At 34.2% G+C, this 18,270-nt stretch overlaps 1 protein-coding gene across 2 annotated transcripts; it reads left to right on the top strand.

The window, feature by feature from the left end:
* The first annotated feature begins 666 nt into the window (after positions 1–666).
* AMBN (ameloblastin) lies at positions 667–17,359 on the top strand. 2 transcript variants are annotated; one of them, XM_031942256.1, is made up of 11 exons: positions 667–769; positions 1,553–1,630; positions 3,324–3,374; positions 5,281–5,328; positions 6,406–6,516; positions 8,593–8,811; positions 12,533–12,571; positions 12,803–12,862; positions 12,981–13,025; positions 14,361–14,405; positions 16,302–17,359. In XM_031942256.1, exons 2-11 carry the CDS (start codon positions 1,568–1,570, stop codon positions 16,836–16,838), a joined length of 1,218 nt encoding a protein of 405 aa, XP_031798116.1. In that variant the 5' UTR covers positions 667–769; positions 1,553–1,567; the 3' UTR covers positions 16,839–17,359. The 2 variants fall into 2 exon arrangements, with proteins under 2 accessions (XP_031798116.1, XP_031798117.1); XM_031942257.1 differs by lacking the exon at positions 12,533–12,571.
* Positions 17,360–18,270: the final 911 nt, after the last annotated feature.

The raw sequence follows: 18,270 nt of genomic DNA, 5'->3' as shown, positions 1-18,270 counted from the left end.
GTTTTTTCCCAGTGTAGAGAGGGAACTTGGAAAAGAGAGAAAAATAAATGTTTGATTTAATGTCAATTTAATTAAGAGGTGGTCTTATGTCTCTTTTGGTATTCCCAACGTTTAGCACCATGCCTGGCTTAATAAATGTTTATTGACTGATTGATGTAAATTAGTGACAATGTTAATTAAAAAGATTAAAAAGCAAAAAATTCAAAAGATGAATGAATAATATTTAGTGTCCTTTGTTTTGAATTCAAATGTTGCTGAAATAACAATTCTCTGAGATGGAACCAGCACTCATTTCAATAGCAACTTCTAGGTGGCCCAAGTCTTGGGCTTTGGCATTCTACTGAAAATAGCCAGAATGGACAATAGCTTCTCCTGGACTCATTTAGCACAGATTCCCCCAGCTTTCCAAAATGATTGTGTTCAGAGCCCAAGTGCAAATGTCTGTTATTCACTGACTTTCTTCTTGACTTTATTTTTCAAATAAACATAGGGGCTGAGAGATAATTAAAAATAATGAGACTGTATGGGCCAGAACCTTGCATGCAATGAGAGGGTGTGGGTACTAATTGAAGGAGAGCCTTCTCACCCTTTTTGCTTCAAGTTCATTGGTGGACTGCTACTTTAAATACAGGTTTCTATTCTCCCTCTGAAAGAGACAAAGTGAGACAGAGGCCCAGATGATCTGAAAAACTTTTAATTCTTCTTTTCCTAGAGGTCTCTTAACTGGTATCTCCAGGTTCTGGGAACAAGGTACAAGCCAGCAGTGAAGGTAAATAAATGGGTTTTGTTAGTTTCCAAGTGTGTGTGGGGAATAGCTTCTATGGCCTTAGGACAATTTTTATAAAAGGGAATTATGGTCATTGTATGAGGAGTCCAAGAATTATTAATATTATCAATCATGATTTTGCCCATTCCAACAGGACAGCAAGACAAGATTCGGCATTGGTAACAGTCTCTACTTAAGAATATTATTAAAAAAACAAATGGCTCCCTTGCCAGTATAACTCTTTACGAATTCTAAGGATCAGACAGCCAGAGCTAGAAAGAATCTAGAGTACCAAATGCAACACAAATTTGGCCTAATATCTTTGTTCATGTATTTTATTGTTATATCTATAACTCATTTGTGTTTTATAATTTATTTTCCTGTAATGTGAAGATGCCTCTTGGCAAGCGAGTTGCTTAGTACACCATTGGTACATTCCTGTGGAAGGAATTAACCAAGCCATCATCATATGTTGCACCAAGATATTCTTTATACTAAATGAGACCTATACCAGTGGTGATCAAAAAGGCTGATGCTGTTAGATGATTCCCTTGGTTTATTTGGGCTTTATACAAATAGTTCAACAGTTTAGACTGAATTTCTCTGTTCATTCTATCTTTTTTTCAAAATCAAATTCATCATTTGGACATTAAGATTGAACCGTTCAAGTTTCAACTGATTACTTGTCAGAGTATTAATAGAGTCCTGGGTAAGCCGATTTTTAATAAGACTAAATCCAAAGCTAGACTAGACTGATCGCAATCTCTCAACCTAATTCTCTTCCAGAAATCACTTTTTAAAATGAAGGACTTGCTACTAATGCTGTGCCTTTTGGGAACATGTTTTGCAGTGCCAATAAAACAGGTAAGTTGGTTCACTTTGAGCTCTTCTCCAAATCCCTGCACTTTCTAAGTGGATGAATGTAAGAAGTCCTTGCACCAACCTCTCTGAATTAATATTCAATAAAACCACTCTTAAATGAACAGTACAATGAAATAACTTGACTCAGAAAACAATTTTAATTGAAGTAAAGAATCATTTTGAAAAAATATGACAAATTTGAGCAAATATATTTAAATATAATTAGTTATACTACTATTGTTGGTACTAAATATATCAGTATTACTATATTATAATTTAATTATGTTAACTAGTATAATTAGACTCTAATTATATTCACAAAATAGGAGAGGAAAAGGGAAAGGAATGAGCATTTATATGTCACCTACCATATGCCAGGCATTGGGCTAAACATTTCACAAATAATGATGATGATGATGATGATGATGACGGTGTTCAATAATTTTCAGTCATGTCTAACTCTTCATGACTCCATTTGGGATTCTTGTGGAAAATATACTGGAATGATTTACCATTCCTTTCTCCAGCTCATTTTACAGATGAGGGAACTAAGACAAACAGGATTAAGTGATTTTCCCATGGTCACACAGCTAGGAAGTATCTGAGGCCAGATTTGAACTCAAGAAGATGAGTCTTTCTTATTCTAGGTCCAGCACTCCATCTACTGTACCACCTAGCTATAATAATGGCTAACAAGGTCTTTACTATGTGCCAGATACTGTGCTGATACTTTACAATTATTATCTCATTTGATCCTCACAATAGCTCTGGAAGGTAGATGACATTGCTATCTCCATTTTACAGATAAATAAATTGAGGCAGATAAAGGATAAGTGACTTGCATAGGGTCACACAGCTTATAAGTTTCTATATCATGAAGGCTAGCATTCTAGTCATTATGCAACCATGCTGAAGAAAAATAAAAAATCCCTCACATCATGTCCCCTTTATTTCCTTCTGTCATAGACTTAGAACCTTGGGGATCATTCAATCCAAGTCCCTAATTTTATAAAGAAAAGAGTACTTGACCAAAGTCACCTAAATAGTACAAGAATCAGGATTCAAACCCAAGTCCACCCCAACCCACTTTCTAATGTATCATGTCTATGTTTCCATTTTTCTATTTTCCATTTTTCTCATTTCCCCTTGTTTTCCAATTTCATTTGTTTCACTGAAATAAATTTAACTCTAGGCAAAAAAATTCTAGGATAAGTATGATTTGCACCTTTAAAAAGTATAAAATTATATAAAATACGTATGTAATTTTGTTAAATTATATAAAAATTTTGTATAAATATGAAATTATATTAAAATGCTAAAATCTTTTAGAAATTCCTTATATCGATCAACTAGCATTTATTAAGCACTTACTATATACTAGATATTGTAGATGGTGCTATGCTTTCAAATACAGAGAAGTAATCAATCCTTACTCCCAAGGAGTTTATAATCAAATAAGGAAGACCGGTACATATACAAATATATTCAGAATGAATATGAAAGGAATAAATACAAAATATTTTAAATCCAAAGTAGATAGGAAGGGCAGTTGGAGTTAGAAGAAAATGATAAGGAAAGGTTCCAAGAATTCTCACCTTCATCAATCTTCATCTCTTCTTGCTGGTATCCAATCCCTTGATAGCTCTTCATCCTTCAGCCACAAAGGTTAAATTCAATGACTTTTGTCTCATTTCAGGTATTTCCTCAGCAAGCCGCAGCAACTGGACTGGGGAGCTTAAGCCTTGAGGTATATATTTTTAGAGTTTACATTGCATTTAAACTGTTCTGTTTCTCAGCGGAGAAACCTGGAACAAATTCACCACGTGTTTTTAACCAAAATCTAAAGTTGTTTGTCTACTCCCTGAGAAATATAATCAATAGATGGGGCTATTGCCTCAAATCTGTCTCTTGATCTGTTTATTTGTCTCTTGAATAGCCTGGAAAGAAATGGGTAACCTTTCTAAGAGCATTCTCTGCCAGTCCCATATTTTTACAGCCTGAAAGTATGAACAAAAGTCACCGACTTATTTTTAATAACCAATGAACCAAAATGGTTCTGATGATTGAACTTCAAGTGCCTTGTAAATGTGAACAGACCCTTTAAACAGTTAACCTGGCACAGAGTTTCATAGATTTACAGCTAAAAGGAAGCCCAGAGGTATCTAGTGGAACTCCACATTTTTTTCAATTGAAGACACTTAAAGAAGGGTTAAGGGGCTTATCTAAAGTTCCAAAGATATTAAGTTACAGGTGAGGACTTAATCTGGATCCCACCAAGAGATTTCCAACTGTACTAAACTGTCTCTCATGGAGAGAAAGACAGTCAAAGAGACAGAGAGTTAAGAGAGAGAGAGAGAGAGAGAGAGAGAGAGAGAGAGAGAGAGAGAGAGAGAGAGAGAAGAAAAGAGAAAGATCAGGGAAGAGATCAAGAAAGAGAGATAGAGAAAAGAGAGAAAGAGACAGAGGAGAGAAACAGAAAGAGGAGGGAGACAGGGAGAAATTGCACTTTGCTTTTTTCTACTACATCTTACACATTTTTAAAACAGTTGTAAACAAAACTTAATCTTCATAAAATTCATTGTCTCTAAAAACTCTCATATTTGGCATCAAAACTATACTATAAGTACAGATTACATGCTATGTCATATTCTGGTGGTAGTCTTTGGATAAAATTTGAGTTTATGGAATACGGGGTTAGTTAAATATTTGACATGACATGGTTTAAGGAGATAAAGTCTCTCTCTGCCAAGACAGTTAGCTGATACCGTCTCCAAATTTTCAATCCAAGAGACTGATAGTGGGAATACCAAGAGGTTAAAGAGGCTTTCCCATGATTACACATTCAGTCCATGTCAAGAGATGGAACTTGAGTCCAGGCTTCCTGGCTTTGAGGTCAGTTCATTATAGATTAAGGCACTTTTCTGACCCTGACCAGGTCCCAACCTCTGTGTGCTCCAGTTTCCTCATCTGTAAAATGATGATAATAATAATAATAGTAACTCTCTCCCAATATATTTGTGAATACTGACTAGGATAACTTACTTAGAACAGATATATCTTAGAACAGATCTTACCAGAGTAATGACACATATTAGGTACTTTTTAAGTGTCTGTTAACTAATGAAATTTATTATTAACATTATTAGCATACATATCCTATCTTTCCGTGTGTAATTTCTGAGAATGAGAGAATTGGTCCTGGTTTGTAAAATATTTGGGCAAACTATTTAGTTGAAGACTAGGTAGTGGCTGTTTTGAAGTAAAAACAGGCTAATGTGTTTTATTTCTAATGGGTTTTTTCCTATGTTCAAGATGAATTTCAGAAAGTGAGAGGACATGTAATTTTTTTAACTACCTGAGGAAGCATAAATATATAAAATTTCCTCAAGTGAATGTATTTCTACTTAAAATATTTCAATACATTTTCACTTAAAGTATTTTTGTCCCTCTAGTAAAGAATAAAAATCTGCATAAGATACATAAGCAAGAACTAAAGTAGTGACTATTGCAAATCTTGTGTCTTGGAACTCTTTTTGGTTCTTATTATAAATCAAATTATTATTTGGTTTGCTTTCAGTTTGATGACAATGTACAAAAAACATAATAAACAGAAAACAGAGCAAATAGATTCTAACTCTTCTTCTCCTTAATAGACAATGAGACAGTTGGGAAATCTGAATGGACTAAACCTGCTTTCTCAGGTAACTGTTTTTAAATGTTCCCTCTAACTATTAGTTGTAGCAATACTGTGGTTGTTAACAGAAGTTCTGTAAATGTTATAAATATAGATCATCAAATAAGATCACCTAAATTCACAAAAAGAAAAAAACTCTAAGGAATCTTCTTTTATGTCCTCTCTCTTACATCATCAGCTAAAACAAATGGGCATTTGAAAAACTAGATCTTGGCCAAACAGGGAAATTTCACTATCAAGCAGTTATTTACTAAAGTATTTGAGCAGTCATTGAAAATAACAATTTAGTTGAGAAATGATATGACTAATCGGTTTCAGAGAGGAATCAAAGAAGCACTTCTCCTGGAGGATGATGGGTACAGAAAATCATAAGTGCTCTTAGGCTCAAGCACTGGGCTCATTTGGTTGGCTTAATTATTTTGTTGTTGTTGTTGCATAGAAAGGCTAATGGAGGTTGCGGGAGAGAAGGGTTAGGAAGGGTCGCATATCTGGAGATGACTATATTGTTGAGCCAAATATTATTAGTAAAAATAACTATTTAACAAATAATTTTGAATATAAATGTGGTCCAGGTTTTTGATATTCTAAATGAAGAAACAGCTTCATAAACAAATCACAGTAGCTTATAACTTATAATAATCAGAGTTACCTGGGACCCAGAAAGATAAATAGATCCCATAAAATAGTAAATGTAAAGCATTTTATAAACCGTAAAGTACTGTATAAATGCTGACTATTCATGCTGCCTCTAATTAAGGGATACATAAATTCTGATGTTTAAATAGTTCAATTTTAACTATATTTTCAGCCTTCCTATGGTCTTCTAGGCTTGGAGTCAAAAAGATCAAATTCAAATACAGCTTCAGACACTTATTAGCTATATAACCTTGTGACTTAACCTTTATCTGCCTCAGTTTCTTCCTCTGTAAAATGAGGAAGATGTGTTTCTATAAAATAGTATCTATTTCTCAGTATTAATATAAGAACAAAATAAAGTAATATTTGTAAAGCAGTCTATAAGTGCTAGCTGTTATTACTGCAGAAATAAAATAATGTCCTTTTCTCTACCTCATGTCCCTCTTAGTTCTCTAGATTTGGCTTTGGTAAACAATTTAACCCTTTGTGGATGCATGGACTCCTTCCACCTCACTCATCTTTCCCATGGATGCAGCAAAGAGAACATGAGACTCAACAGGTGAGCTCCTTCCTTCCATTCCTTTTCTATACCAATCCTCAAGGTCATCCCTTCAACACTGCAACTAAATGTCTGATAAACAGAAAGAGCTAGAGGGGCATCTGGATGGTATCATAATACATAGAGTGCCAGACTTGGAGTCAGGAAGATTCATTTTCCTGAGTTCAAATCTAGCCTCAGATACTTACTAGCTGTGTGAATCTGGGAAAGCACTTAACCCTGCTTGTCTTAGTTTCCTTAAAATGGCTGGAGAAGGAAATGACAAACCAATCCAGTATCTTTGCAAAGAAAACCCCAAATGGGGTCATGGAGAGCTGGACACGACTGAAAAGAATTAAACAAAAACATCCTTACCAAGTACTGATAGAATATAATAATATTATGATAGAGTAGAAATAATGTGGGATTGGGATGAATCCTTGTCCTGCCATTTGCTGTGTGATTTTGACCAAGTCACTTTTCTCTGAATTTCAGTTTCTTTAACTACAAAAGTCAGGGCTTGAAGTAAATACCTCTGAGTTCCCTTCTACTTCACAATCTATGAGTTTAAAATCATGGAGAATTTAGAATACCAGATTAAGGAGCTTAGATTTATCCAGTAGGCAGAAAGGAATCACTATAGATTCTTCAGGAGTAAAAATAAAGATCTTTTAAACAGGAATCCAATATGAGAATCTATGTAGAACCAGATGTTTTTGTCACAAAAGTCTCAATTTTCTTTTTCTTTTTTTAATGAGAATGAAGAAGGTATATATGGGAATCCAGAGAAGAGGTAGCTAAGAGGATCATTAAAGCATTTTTTTTTCATATGTAGAAGAGAACGGAAGTAAATGTAGACAAGCAGGACAGTTTTGAAAGTTACATGTTGAATTTATTGTGTATTTCAAAAGTGTTTGTAATAGAGTTAGCTTCATGTATAACCCTTTTTTGGCGCAACTTTGAAAATAAAAATGTTCATTTAATTTGATGTTTATTAAATTCTGAATAAATTTTTTTATAATTTTTTGTAATTTAAATAGATGATATAGACATGTTATGTCATACAGAAAGAGAGAAAGAAAACAAGCCCCTGAGATTCATTTAAGTAATAACCACCATAGAACTTGAAGTATGCAAATGATATCTCCTTTATATAGCCTGATCACTGTGAAACTTTAGTAGTAGTAGTATTAACATTAAATGCTATAATTTTATTAGTATTAGCAATACTTATAATAAAGCATGTAGTAGTAATAGTAACCTAAGAACTTTGTAGTATTGTGTAGCAATTGTAATAGTGTAGAAAGTATAGTGTAGAAAAAAAAAGAAAGATAGATAAATAGACAGATGAGTGGATCGATAGCTTCCTATGCAGAGGCCAAATTTTACTAAGGGGCACTCTACACCAATTATATTTGTTCCCCCAGCATCTAGCACAGTGCCTGTTCATTTGTTGTTCTGTTGTTTCAGTCATTTCTTACTCTTCATGACCCTATTTGGGGTTTTCTTGGCAGAGAAACCAGAATGGTTTGCCATTTCCTTCTCCAACTCTTTTTTACATATGAAGAAACTGAAGAAAACAGGTTTAAATTACTTGCCCAGGGTCATACAACTAATAAGTGGCTAAGGCTGGATTTGAACTCAGGAAAATGAGTCTTCCTGACTCCAATCTTAGTGCTCTATCAACTTCACTGTCTAGTTGGCCCTCCTGGTCATAATAGGTGTTTCATAAATGCATCTTGGTTGATGGATTGAATTGTGTTAGTCAGCTGGCAAACTTTTATTAAGAGTTTACTACATATCAGGAACTGTTCTAAATGCTAAATATCCAAAGAAAGGCAAAGTCATATCCCTGCTCTCAAGGAACTCACATTCTAACGGGGGAGAAATGAATTACTAGGTACATACAAGAGAGCAGACAGTGTAGTACTGCACTTTTCAGAGTGGACTAAAACTCTAGAGTAAAGAGAATAAGTTGGATGAGAAGAGTGACACTGACTCCAAACTCACACCTGGCCCCAGGACCATGGCTGGATGCTGGCCCAGCTGGCCTCCCTGACCCCTTTCACATGTTTTTCCATTTTCCTTCCTTTGCAGTATGAATATGCCTTGCCGGTTCACCCACCTCCTCTACCCTCCCAGCAGCCCCAAAAGCCAGGACAGAAGCCTTTCCTCCAGTCCAGTCCACCACCGGACACTGCCCAGCACGGGGCACATCAGCCTCCACTGCATCAAGGACAGATCCACATGCATCCAGAGGACCGAGCAATGGGCCAGCAGCCTGGGGGGCCTTTGGGCAGGGCAGGGAGACCCGAGGTCATTGCATGATTTCCTTATTCAGTCAAACACTATCTCTCAAAAGCAGTTAACATGCCAAGGGAAAACAAGCCCCTAAGATTCATTTAAGTAATAACCACCATAGATCTTGAAGTATGCAAATGATATCTCCTCCATACAGCCTGACAACTGTGAAACTTTAGTATTAGTAGTATTAATATTAAGTGCAATAATTTTATTAGTATTAGCAATACTTATAATAAAGCATGTAGCAGTAATATTAACCTAAGAACATTGTAGGTTTGTGTAGCAATTGTAGTATATCAATTAATAATATATTAACATTAATAATAAAGTGTGTGGTAGTATTAGCAATACTAATTATACTATAGCATTGTTATAGTAATGATATTTCAGTCATGCATTACTATTGTAATAATGCTGTAGTAGTTCATTAATACTAATAATATTAACAAATGTATAGTAGTAATATTAATACCAATAGCAAAGCATGTAGTAATAATATTAATATTGTAGTATTATCTAGTAATAAAACTATAGCTACATACTACTATTGTAATAGTGACATATAACAGTAGTATATTAATAGAACTACTTATAAAAATTGTTCTAGTGATATTAATCCTAATGATACTAACAAAATTTATAGTATTTATATTAAAAATAAAATGTATAATAGTAATATTAATACTAAAAATACTGTAGTGTTGTTATAAAATGATACGTTAGTCATGCACTACTATTGTAATAGCAATAATACTGTAATACTTTTTAAAATATCAATAATAATAATGTAGTAATATGAATATGAGTATTATATAGTAATGCTATTGTAGTAATACATTATTGCTGTAACAGTAATAATACTATAGTTTACAAATATGAAAAAATGTATAGTAATAACATTAATTCTAATAATACTACAGTACTGTATAATAGTGCATTACTACTGTAATAGTAATAATACTATAGTTTATTAATACTAATAATAAAGTGCGTAGTTGTAATAATAGTGTTATAGTAATAATAATAACATTCATAAAAGTGTCATAGTTGTCAAGCTGCATGAAGGACATTTAATTATACTAATAACAACTTGTCCTAAGAGCATTTATGATTGAACACCATTGAACAAATTGGAATCTGGTATTATTATTAATATTAATATTATTGCTTGTCCCAGAAGCATTTCTATCTGATTTCCACTGAATAAGAACCTTTTTATTAATAATAATAATTATTATTATTACTTGTCCCAAGATTATTTCTATCTGAACTCCACTGAATAAGAACTTTTTATTATTAATAATAATCAATATTATTATCATTACTTGTCCCAAGATCATTTCTATCTGAACTCCAAAGATGAGAATCATTTTTGTTAAAAAAAATAATAATAATTGTAATCCTTATTATCCCAGGAATATTTTTATCTGATCGCCACTGAACAAGATATATTTTTTATTATTTATTATGACTATTACTATGATCCTGGGGACATTTCTATCTGTCCTACATTGAACAAGACAAGAACTTTTTATCATTGTTTATTATTCAAAAAGTTCTTGTCTTGTTTATCTTGAGATCATTTTTACCTTAACTCCACCGAGAAAAAAAGGATTAAAACTATTTTGTTAATAATAATAATAATAATATTACTGCTATGGCTTGAGACCACCCCTGAACACAATGAGTTTTTTTTTAATTATTAGATATTAATACTATTACTATGACTATGTACTATGACTAGTATTATGACTTCCCAACCCCAAGTATATCCTAGTTTTGAACAAAATGAAAACAAAATCTTGCCATTTATACGAGCAGTAACCTGGTGTAGCAAAGAGAGTGCTGGATCTGAATCAAAATTGAATTCCGATTCTGACATTTTTAAATGTCAAACCTTTGAGTCGATCTCCTGATATAGACAAGGAGCAGGTTGGGAGAAGCAGCATACCACAGAAAGAGTCGCCAAAGAGTCTTGGAGTTAGGAAGAACTGAATTCAAGTTCTCCCTTTGACTCTTACTGGCTGTATACTTATCTTAGGTAAATCACTTCACTCAGTTTTCTAGGCAGTTTCCTAGATAATAAGCTGAATAACAGCAGTAGAATCTGCCCTGAGAGGGATTTTCCTCACTGGGAGTTTATTGCACCAATGCAATCACAGCCTTTATTTAAAAAGTAAATCAAAGCCTTTATTTTTAAAAAATGCAAAACAGACAACCTCTAAAGTCCCCTCCAGGTCAAGATCAACAACACTGTGTAGAGAGTGTGACAGGTTTGCAAAACACTTTATATACTTTATTATCTCCTTTGACAAGTAGCAAAGGTATTATTAGCCCTATTTTAGGGAGGAGGAAACTGAGACTCAGGGACGTTACTAAGTCATTTGCCCGAAGTCACATAGTTAGTGAACGTTACAGATAGGTTCTCAGTCTAAGCGTGTTCTCATTCGGGGTCCAGACCTCTTTTACCTATATTATGTACCAACATAGAGCCTGGTGGTGATGATATAGACTACATCCTATCGACCCCAAGTGGGAAGATGGAATGTGAGTGCCAGAAGTGTCCAAGAAAAACTTCTCCAGCTCCAGAAGCTCAGTTGCAATAGAGTAACCCAGTAAAACCCCTCCTGGTTCTCTCTGCTCAGTTTTGTCACCAAAAAGTTACAAAGGATCTTCCCCAAGACTGCAAGTCTCTTCATTTGACTATAAAGAAGAAATGAATCATTTAAGAGCATCTTCTAGAAAATATAGGGAGAAGTCAGGAGACAAGAAAATTTTTATTTCTGGCTCTGTTTGTTACTTCTTCATGTGACCTTGTACCTCCCTGGAACTCATTGGTAAAATTAGAGTATGGCAGTCAATGGATGTTCTAGGATCATTTCCAATTCTCACATTCTATGACCAGGATAATAATAAATGGTCAAGTTTCAGTATCATATTTACATTTTTGATGATAATAATATCCATGTAGTGCTTCAAAGGTTGCAAAGTACATTCCATATATTCTCTCTTTTGAAAATGCTCCTTAGTGAACTCCCATGTGAAGTCATTCCTTCTACTAATGTAAGTCAGTGCTTCTATGCAATTTGTAATCTTAGAGAATAGGCTGGGGAACTACAAAGGGAAGTGACTTGCTCAGAGTCACCCAGACAGAAATTGAACTCAGCTCTTCCTGGTTCCAAGGTCAGATCTTTATCCATTGCCTCATGCTGTTTCTAGGCATAATTAAGTTGAATTTTTAGGGGTCTGGTCAAAAAGCCTTTTTAATAATCTTTAAAAATAAGATTTTAACTTTTTTATTTTATTTTTCTTAATTTTTTGAAACATTATTAATACGGAAATATGCTTTACATAATCTGATGTGTATAGATGGACATCATATTTCTTGTCATCTCAAAAGGTGAAGAGGGGTTGGAGGGAGGGAGAAAATTTGGAATTGAATGTAAATGGTTTTTTAAGAAGAATTTTTAAAAAGAAAGAAAGAAAAGAAAATGGTAACTCTTAGACCTGGACCTCTATTTCCTCAATTCCAAAGTGAGGGGATATGATGAGATGATTTCTGGGATCCCTTCCAATTTTAATTCTAGATGTAAGAGACAAAGAGAAAATAAGGAAAACTTTCCAATTTTTCTAAAGAGTAATATTTTAAAGCAGGAATGACTAGTTGCATGCTTAATTCCCTTCAATTAGAATTTTGGCTGTTCTGTAATTTAAACATTTATTTATGATGCAGCTACCAGAAAGGAATTTTGCAGGTCACCTGGGTCATTCGGTAAGTACACATTTTAATGGCAAAATTTATTAAGATATATTCTTATTGAAAGAGAGAAAGTAAAGAGTTTTAAATGTAAGCCCCTTATCCCCCATAGTCTGCAATGAAACAAAATTATTTTTCTTTGGGTGACTAGTTTTCTTGCTTCCATCCTGGGCAATTTATTTTATATAACTTAAAATATTTTTGAGAGTTGTGTTACACTAAATATTTATTCTGCTTTCTGTAAAGATGTTTCCAATGGGACGTTTGATCGCTGAAGGACCAACTCAAAAAACAGAGAAAGCCCCAGTAAGTTTTGGTGATGGTGGTTTGTTTTGTTTGTTTGTCCTCTGCCCATAACAGCTTAACATTCTCTTCTTGGGGGGAAAAAAAAAACTTTTCTAACAACCATTTCATTCATGTCTAGCTTTATCCAAGAATGGTTTACATGCCCTATGGAGCAAATCAATTGGTAAGTACATGTTATCTAGAGACATCATCCCAAGTAGGTGTATAATCAACATTTGTTGAAAACTGTTGAATGTCTTAATCAGCAAAGTGAAGTAGAAAAGTCTGTTTTTCTAAGAGAAGAAGATCTGAAGTCAGGAAGCTTAAATTCTGATTCAAATACATACTAGCTATGTGATTCTAGACAGATCACTTTAAAACTCTAGTTTTATTTAGAGGGAATTCTAGTAATTCCCTTATAAGGTTATTGAGAGACTAGAATAAGATAAAAATGTCTGTAAAACCACCAGAAACCTTAAGGTAATAAATGAATTTTGATTGAATAATTGTATTATTTCTATATAATGCATCATATTTATATCTATAATAGTATCTATTCTAATATATATAAATGTATATAAAATCTATTATTATATGACATTGTTATTGTATATAATTGTGTTATTTTATATCTTATAAAATTTTCTATTAATATAGTATCTCATTCAACAAGCATTTATTATTAAATTTTTACTCTGGTAGTTTTGAGAGTACTATGATAGACATGGAAAGAGATACAAAGTTTATATAAAATAAGGTCCCTTGCCTCATCAGTCAATAAGTATTTATTAGATATTTAGCAAAGTACCTGACACATACTAAGTATTTAATAAATGTTGACTGACTGACTGATTGAAATAATCATTTCAAAGTATTATGTGTACTTGACTGGAAATACAGAAGTAAATGGCTCTTATCCTTGGGGAGCTTACAGCTAGTCAAGGAGTAATATATAAACTCATACAACTAAAGTATTAAAAAGGATATAATAATTACATTAAGAAGTACCCAAAAAGTTAGGTCTGAAGAGACAATGAGGCAAAAGTTAACTTTGAGTTCTAATCTTTTCAAGAAGATCATTCAGCAAATAATTCCTCAACTTCCATTTGCCACTGTACAAAATAAATCAGTTAATCAATTCAAATATTAATATGTTATATTGTATAGTGGTATCTGCTCTCTATCCAGAGAGAAAGTGTAAACCTGCATTAATAGAGTTCCCTCACTTGGGAGTTCCCTATATCAATGAATTACAGATAAATCACCAGGCAGTGATTCCTTATCATTGCAGACAGGATTCCTTATCATTAAACTAGATGAGGCACTGGGATACCGAGGTTAAAATGTTGGAGGCTTATCCCTGCCCTCAAGGAGCTTCTTCTTTATGCTAGTCTACCTAAACAACTTCCATATTAAAGTCCAAGCAAAAGTGAAATAGTTTCCAATCTTCACTCTTCAGTGACTAAGAATCAATCCCTTGAGCAGCTGACAAGATTGTTTCATTATTTTCTTTGAACAGAATGCCCCAGGAAGATTTGGCATGCTAAGCTCTGAAGAAATGATGGTAAGTGATTCCCTCCTCCTTAAGTCAACATTCAGATGAATCTTGTCAGCAATTTGGAACTTCAGACCATGGTCAGCCGTGTTCTCATTTCTATTAAGCCTCAAACTTGCAGCTATCGGAGTATATCTATGTTTTCCCTCCCGCCCACAAGAGTTCACCCAGACGTCCAAGAAAGCTGACAAAGGATTTTATGTTGCTATTTGATTGGATATCCTGTTGTTATATCTGTCAGGTGCTCCAGATCTATGGAGCTATGGATGTCTAGAATTCCCCCTTTATCCTAAAGATCTCAGATTTCAGATATTTTCTTCATAACCAAAGGAAACATTTGTCTCAATGCAGCTCAAAGCAAAAAGGGGAAGATTTAAAATCGCTCAAAAAAAAAAAAAAAAAAAAAGTTTGTCTTCCTGTCAATTTGCAAACATTGGTTTACATGATTTGATACCTATAGTTAAAATGTCCCAAATGAGCAAGATATATCTTGGTTGTCAACAGGCCAAGTCAACAAGCATTTTTGAAGCACCAACTAGGTGCCAGACCTGTGCTAAGACATGGGAATACAAAGACAAAAAATAGTCAAGTCCTTGATAACAAGATACTCACAATTTAATGGAGAAAATATGATGCTAGAAAAGAGATTCCCTGTTTTGTGTCATATGCAAATTAGGCAGGATCAAATGAAAATGCTTTGTGAACTCTAAAGCTATATAAATGCTAACTATTATTACTATGTAATAGAAAAAGAAAACAATGAATCAAAAAAATTAAAATCACCTAATTTTGGCTTGAGTTGTTAAGCCTATTTGGTTTAATCTATTTGAATACATTATTGAGGACCCCCAAAATTAAATTTCAAGATAATCACTAAAGTTAAAAAGATAGTTTACTAGTGAGGGAGCAACACTGAGAGAATCAGTATTTCTGAGTATAAGGTCAAACTAACTTTTCTAAAGAGTTTTTTTTGTACTAACAAAAATAGAAAAAGCAAAGGAAATGCTTAGTCTCTTCTGAGAGGCTACATCAACAAGGTATTTTTCCATAACAAAGCATTTTACTAACAGGATTCAGGAATAAAAAATCTTCTCCTTCTTAAGAAACATCTGAAATAATTGGGAGTAAAAATTTTCTCATTATTAAGAAACCCCTGCTTAAGTGAAACATAAGATAGTGTTCAGAGAATGATATCAGGCTGTATATTATATCTCTAAGTGACTAATTATAGCTAGGATTTGGGGTAGAGAAAGTTTTTTTCACAGATAAACATTGCTATGCATTCTATTTCCCCAACAAATTAATAGCACTTTTTTTTTGAGATTTCTTAAAAATCAAAATGGAGTTTATTGATCCAAAGTTAAATTCCTTTTCACCATTAACTTCAGATCATAAAGAAAAAATAGGAAAAATTTAAAAAAGAAATGTGTTTACACATTATAATTGTTCAAAGAAACTAACATATATATACAGATGTGTTGATTGTGTGCATAAACCTGAGCTCTACCTAATAATATTATTTATCACTTTTGACCCATTTTCTACAGGAGGGCGCTGAGTAGTCAAGTCACTTAACCTCAGTGCCCCCAAACAATGCTCTGTGTACAAAGAAATTATCAGTCTACATTGATAACAAAAATTCTTCACTTGGATGTAAGGAATATTGATAAACTCACAGTCCAATTTTTTTAAATGGTCTCTGCCAGGCTTTTTGTAAATGTATGTACCATCCAGTTTGATAGGAAATGTGCTTTATAGAGCCCTTTATTAGAGAATCTAAGACTTTGAAATACAACATTTATTGCACTCTTCCAAGTGGATTTCCTGACCTTCAGATTGAATATTAGCCAAGGCATGGCGTGGTAGGATGTGATACAATTATCTTTGTCCTCTGATTCTTTTCAGGGAGGAAGAGGTTCCCCCATGGGTTATGGTGCCATGTTTCCAGGAATGAAATCTGGCTTTGGGGAGATGACACCAAACCCAGCCACGGGAGGAGACTTCACTCTTGAACATGACTTACCAACTGGCAACAACAAAACCCCTGGTGCAGCGGAGGGTGGTGCCCAAGGCTCCCCCGTGGCTGAAGCCAACCCAGAAAATCTTGACAATCCAGATTTCCTTCCAGAAGACTTCCCCTGGGTGCAGGGAGGGATCCTGAATTTCCCTAAAGGGAGAATGTCTAAGCTGGGGAGAGGTCCAGCTGGGCAGATTAAGAGACCCCTCAAAGGCACTCCACCAACCTCTGAACCTGGGATGACTCTGGGTACAGCTGATTTTACGGATACCTTTGGCACTGATGTAACTACTCCCCTGGCCAACCTGGAGGAAGGTCCTTTGGATGTTACTGTGGAACCAGATACCCACCACACATCAGTACAAGGGACTGGGGTTCGCCAGTCACAGATTATGGAAGATGTATGGCATTTCCAAGAACCCTGAAAGGCTTGAGAAGTCAATCACCCTCTGTATTTATGGGCATGTTTCCCAGTTATGTCTGATACAAGATCTTTTGTCTAGAACATTTATTATTCTACTGCTATGGCAATTAGCAATAATGGAATTAAATATCCAAATAACATATGCAAATATCTAATGATAGCTGTGGACTGAGAGGATTTAATGATCTTTGTGGTTCACACCAGAATGAATAAAAGGGCTCTGTCTTTAATATTTTCTTTTGATTTTCAACTATTTGAAAATAAAACAATTCCTAATGCATTATAAAACTCTTAGTATTAGAATGGTATTAGCTATCATATCCAATTACAAAGCTGCTTTTAAAATTTTTTCCCGTAAGCAACCTGGAATATTCTCAGAAGTAAATAATATTTTATCCAAACCCATTTAAGTGGGGATTCATGGGAATTCTTTTACTGGTGTGGGTGTTTAGGTGTACTGTATGGATTATAATATAACACTTTATAGAATATGTCATTTCATTGGATTAAAAGTGCCTTACTCATTTAAAATAAAGATTTACTCACTGATCACAGAAAGTTGTTCTCATTCATCCCAATTCAACAAGCATTACTCAGCAGCTACTTTAGCTGTTTGGGATACAAATACAAAATCTTTTAAAATGCCTCTCTTCAAGAAGATTACTCAAAAAATGATTTTTTAAATAACAGAGAACATCATATGTAAAATAAAAAGGCAAGAAACAACTGGAGAAAAATTTTTGTGATAAATGTGGCAGCTAGCAGCCTTTGAGCCTAGGGCAATCTAAACAAAAACTGATACACCTTTGCTCTGACCAGGCTAAGTCGAATGCAATGGGTTTGAATTCACTTTAGATTAAATTCTCTGCAAGACTCTCTAGTTGGGTGGGCTCTCCCACGCAGGATCAAAAGGCTTATACCTCAGGGATTTGGGCAATGACATCCATCAACAATGTCCTTCAGACACTGACTTGGCCTAGTAAAGAATAAGTATCTCAGAAGGGGGGAGGGACCTCCAATACTTGGTTATTTAATAATCATTTGTCTAAGTTTTAGTATTTATTAATTGTTCCTTTATTTACATTATGCTATATCATCTTCTCCTGGGCTACTTCCCCAATTCTCAAATACACTAGCCACCCAAAACAAATACTTCAAATACTTCTCCTTTGAGGATTCTATGAGTATCTATGAGTGCAAAGGATATGAACTTTTCCAGGACTGAGATCATGAGCACAAGCTTGCTTTTCATTATTCATGAACTTTCTAGCCAGCTCTAATTAGCTTTAGAAAAAGAATTTAATATCACCCTCCCCATTACCAAAAAAGCAAACAAACAAAAAACAACCAGAAGTACACTCTCCCTCATCCACAAATAAGGTCCTTGAGAAAGTAGGCTCAAATGGAGCTAATGCATGAAGTCATCTAGTTCT

This window comes from Sarcophilus harrisii, chromosome 6 (assembly GCF_902635505.1).
Source record: "Sarcophilus harrisii chromosome 6, mSarHar1.11, whole genome shotgun sequence".
Classification (NCBI taxonomy): Eukaryota; Metazoa; Chordata; class Mammalia; order Dasyuromorphia; family Dasyuridae; genus Sarcophilus; species Sarcophilus harrisii.
Note: the sequence above shows the minus strand (reverse complement) of the source record. Positions and strands in the feature narration are given on the sequence as shown.

What these genes read in the sequence shown, in the direction of transcription:
- AMBN (XM_031942256.1), top strand. Translation starts at nt 1,568, where the DNA reads ATGAAGGACTTGCTACTAATGCTGTGCCTTTTGGGAACATGTTTTGCA. An exon ending in TGGGGAGCTTAAGCCTTGAG is followed by an intron (nt 3,375 to 5,280) that starts GTATATATTTTT and finishes TCTCCTTAATAG; the next exon opens with ACAATGAGACAGTTGGGAAA. An exon ending in GACTAAACCTGCTTTCTCAG is followed by an intron (nt 5,329 to 6,405) that starts GTAACTGTTTTT and finishes TGTCCCTCTTAG; the next exon opens with TTCTCTAGATTTGGCTTTGG.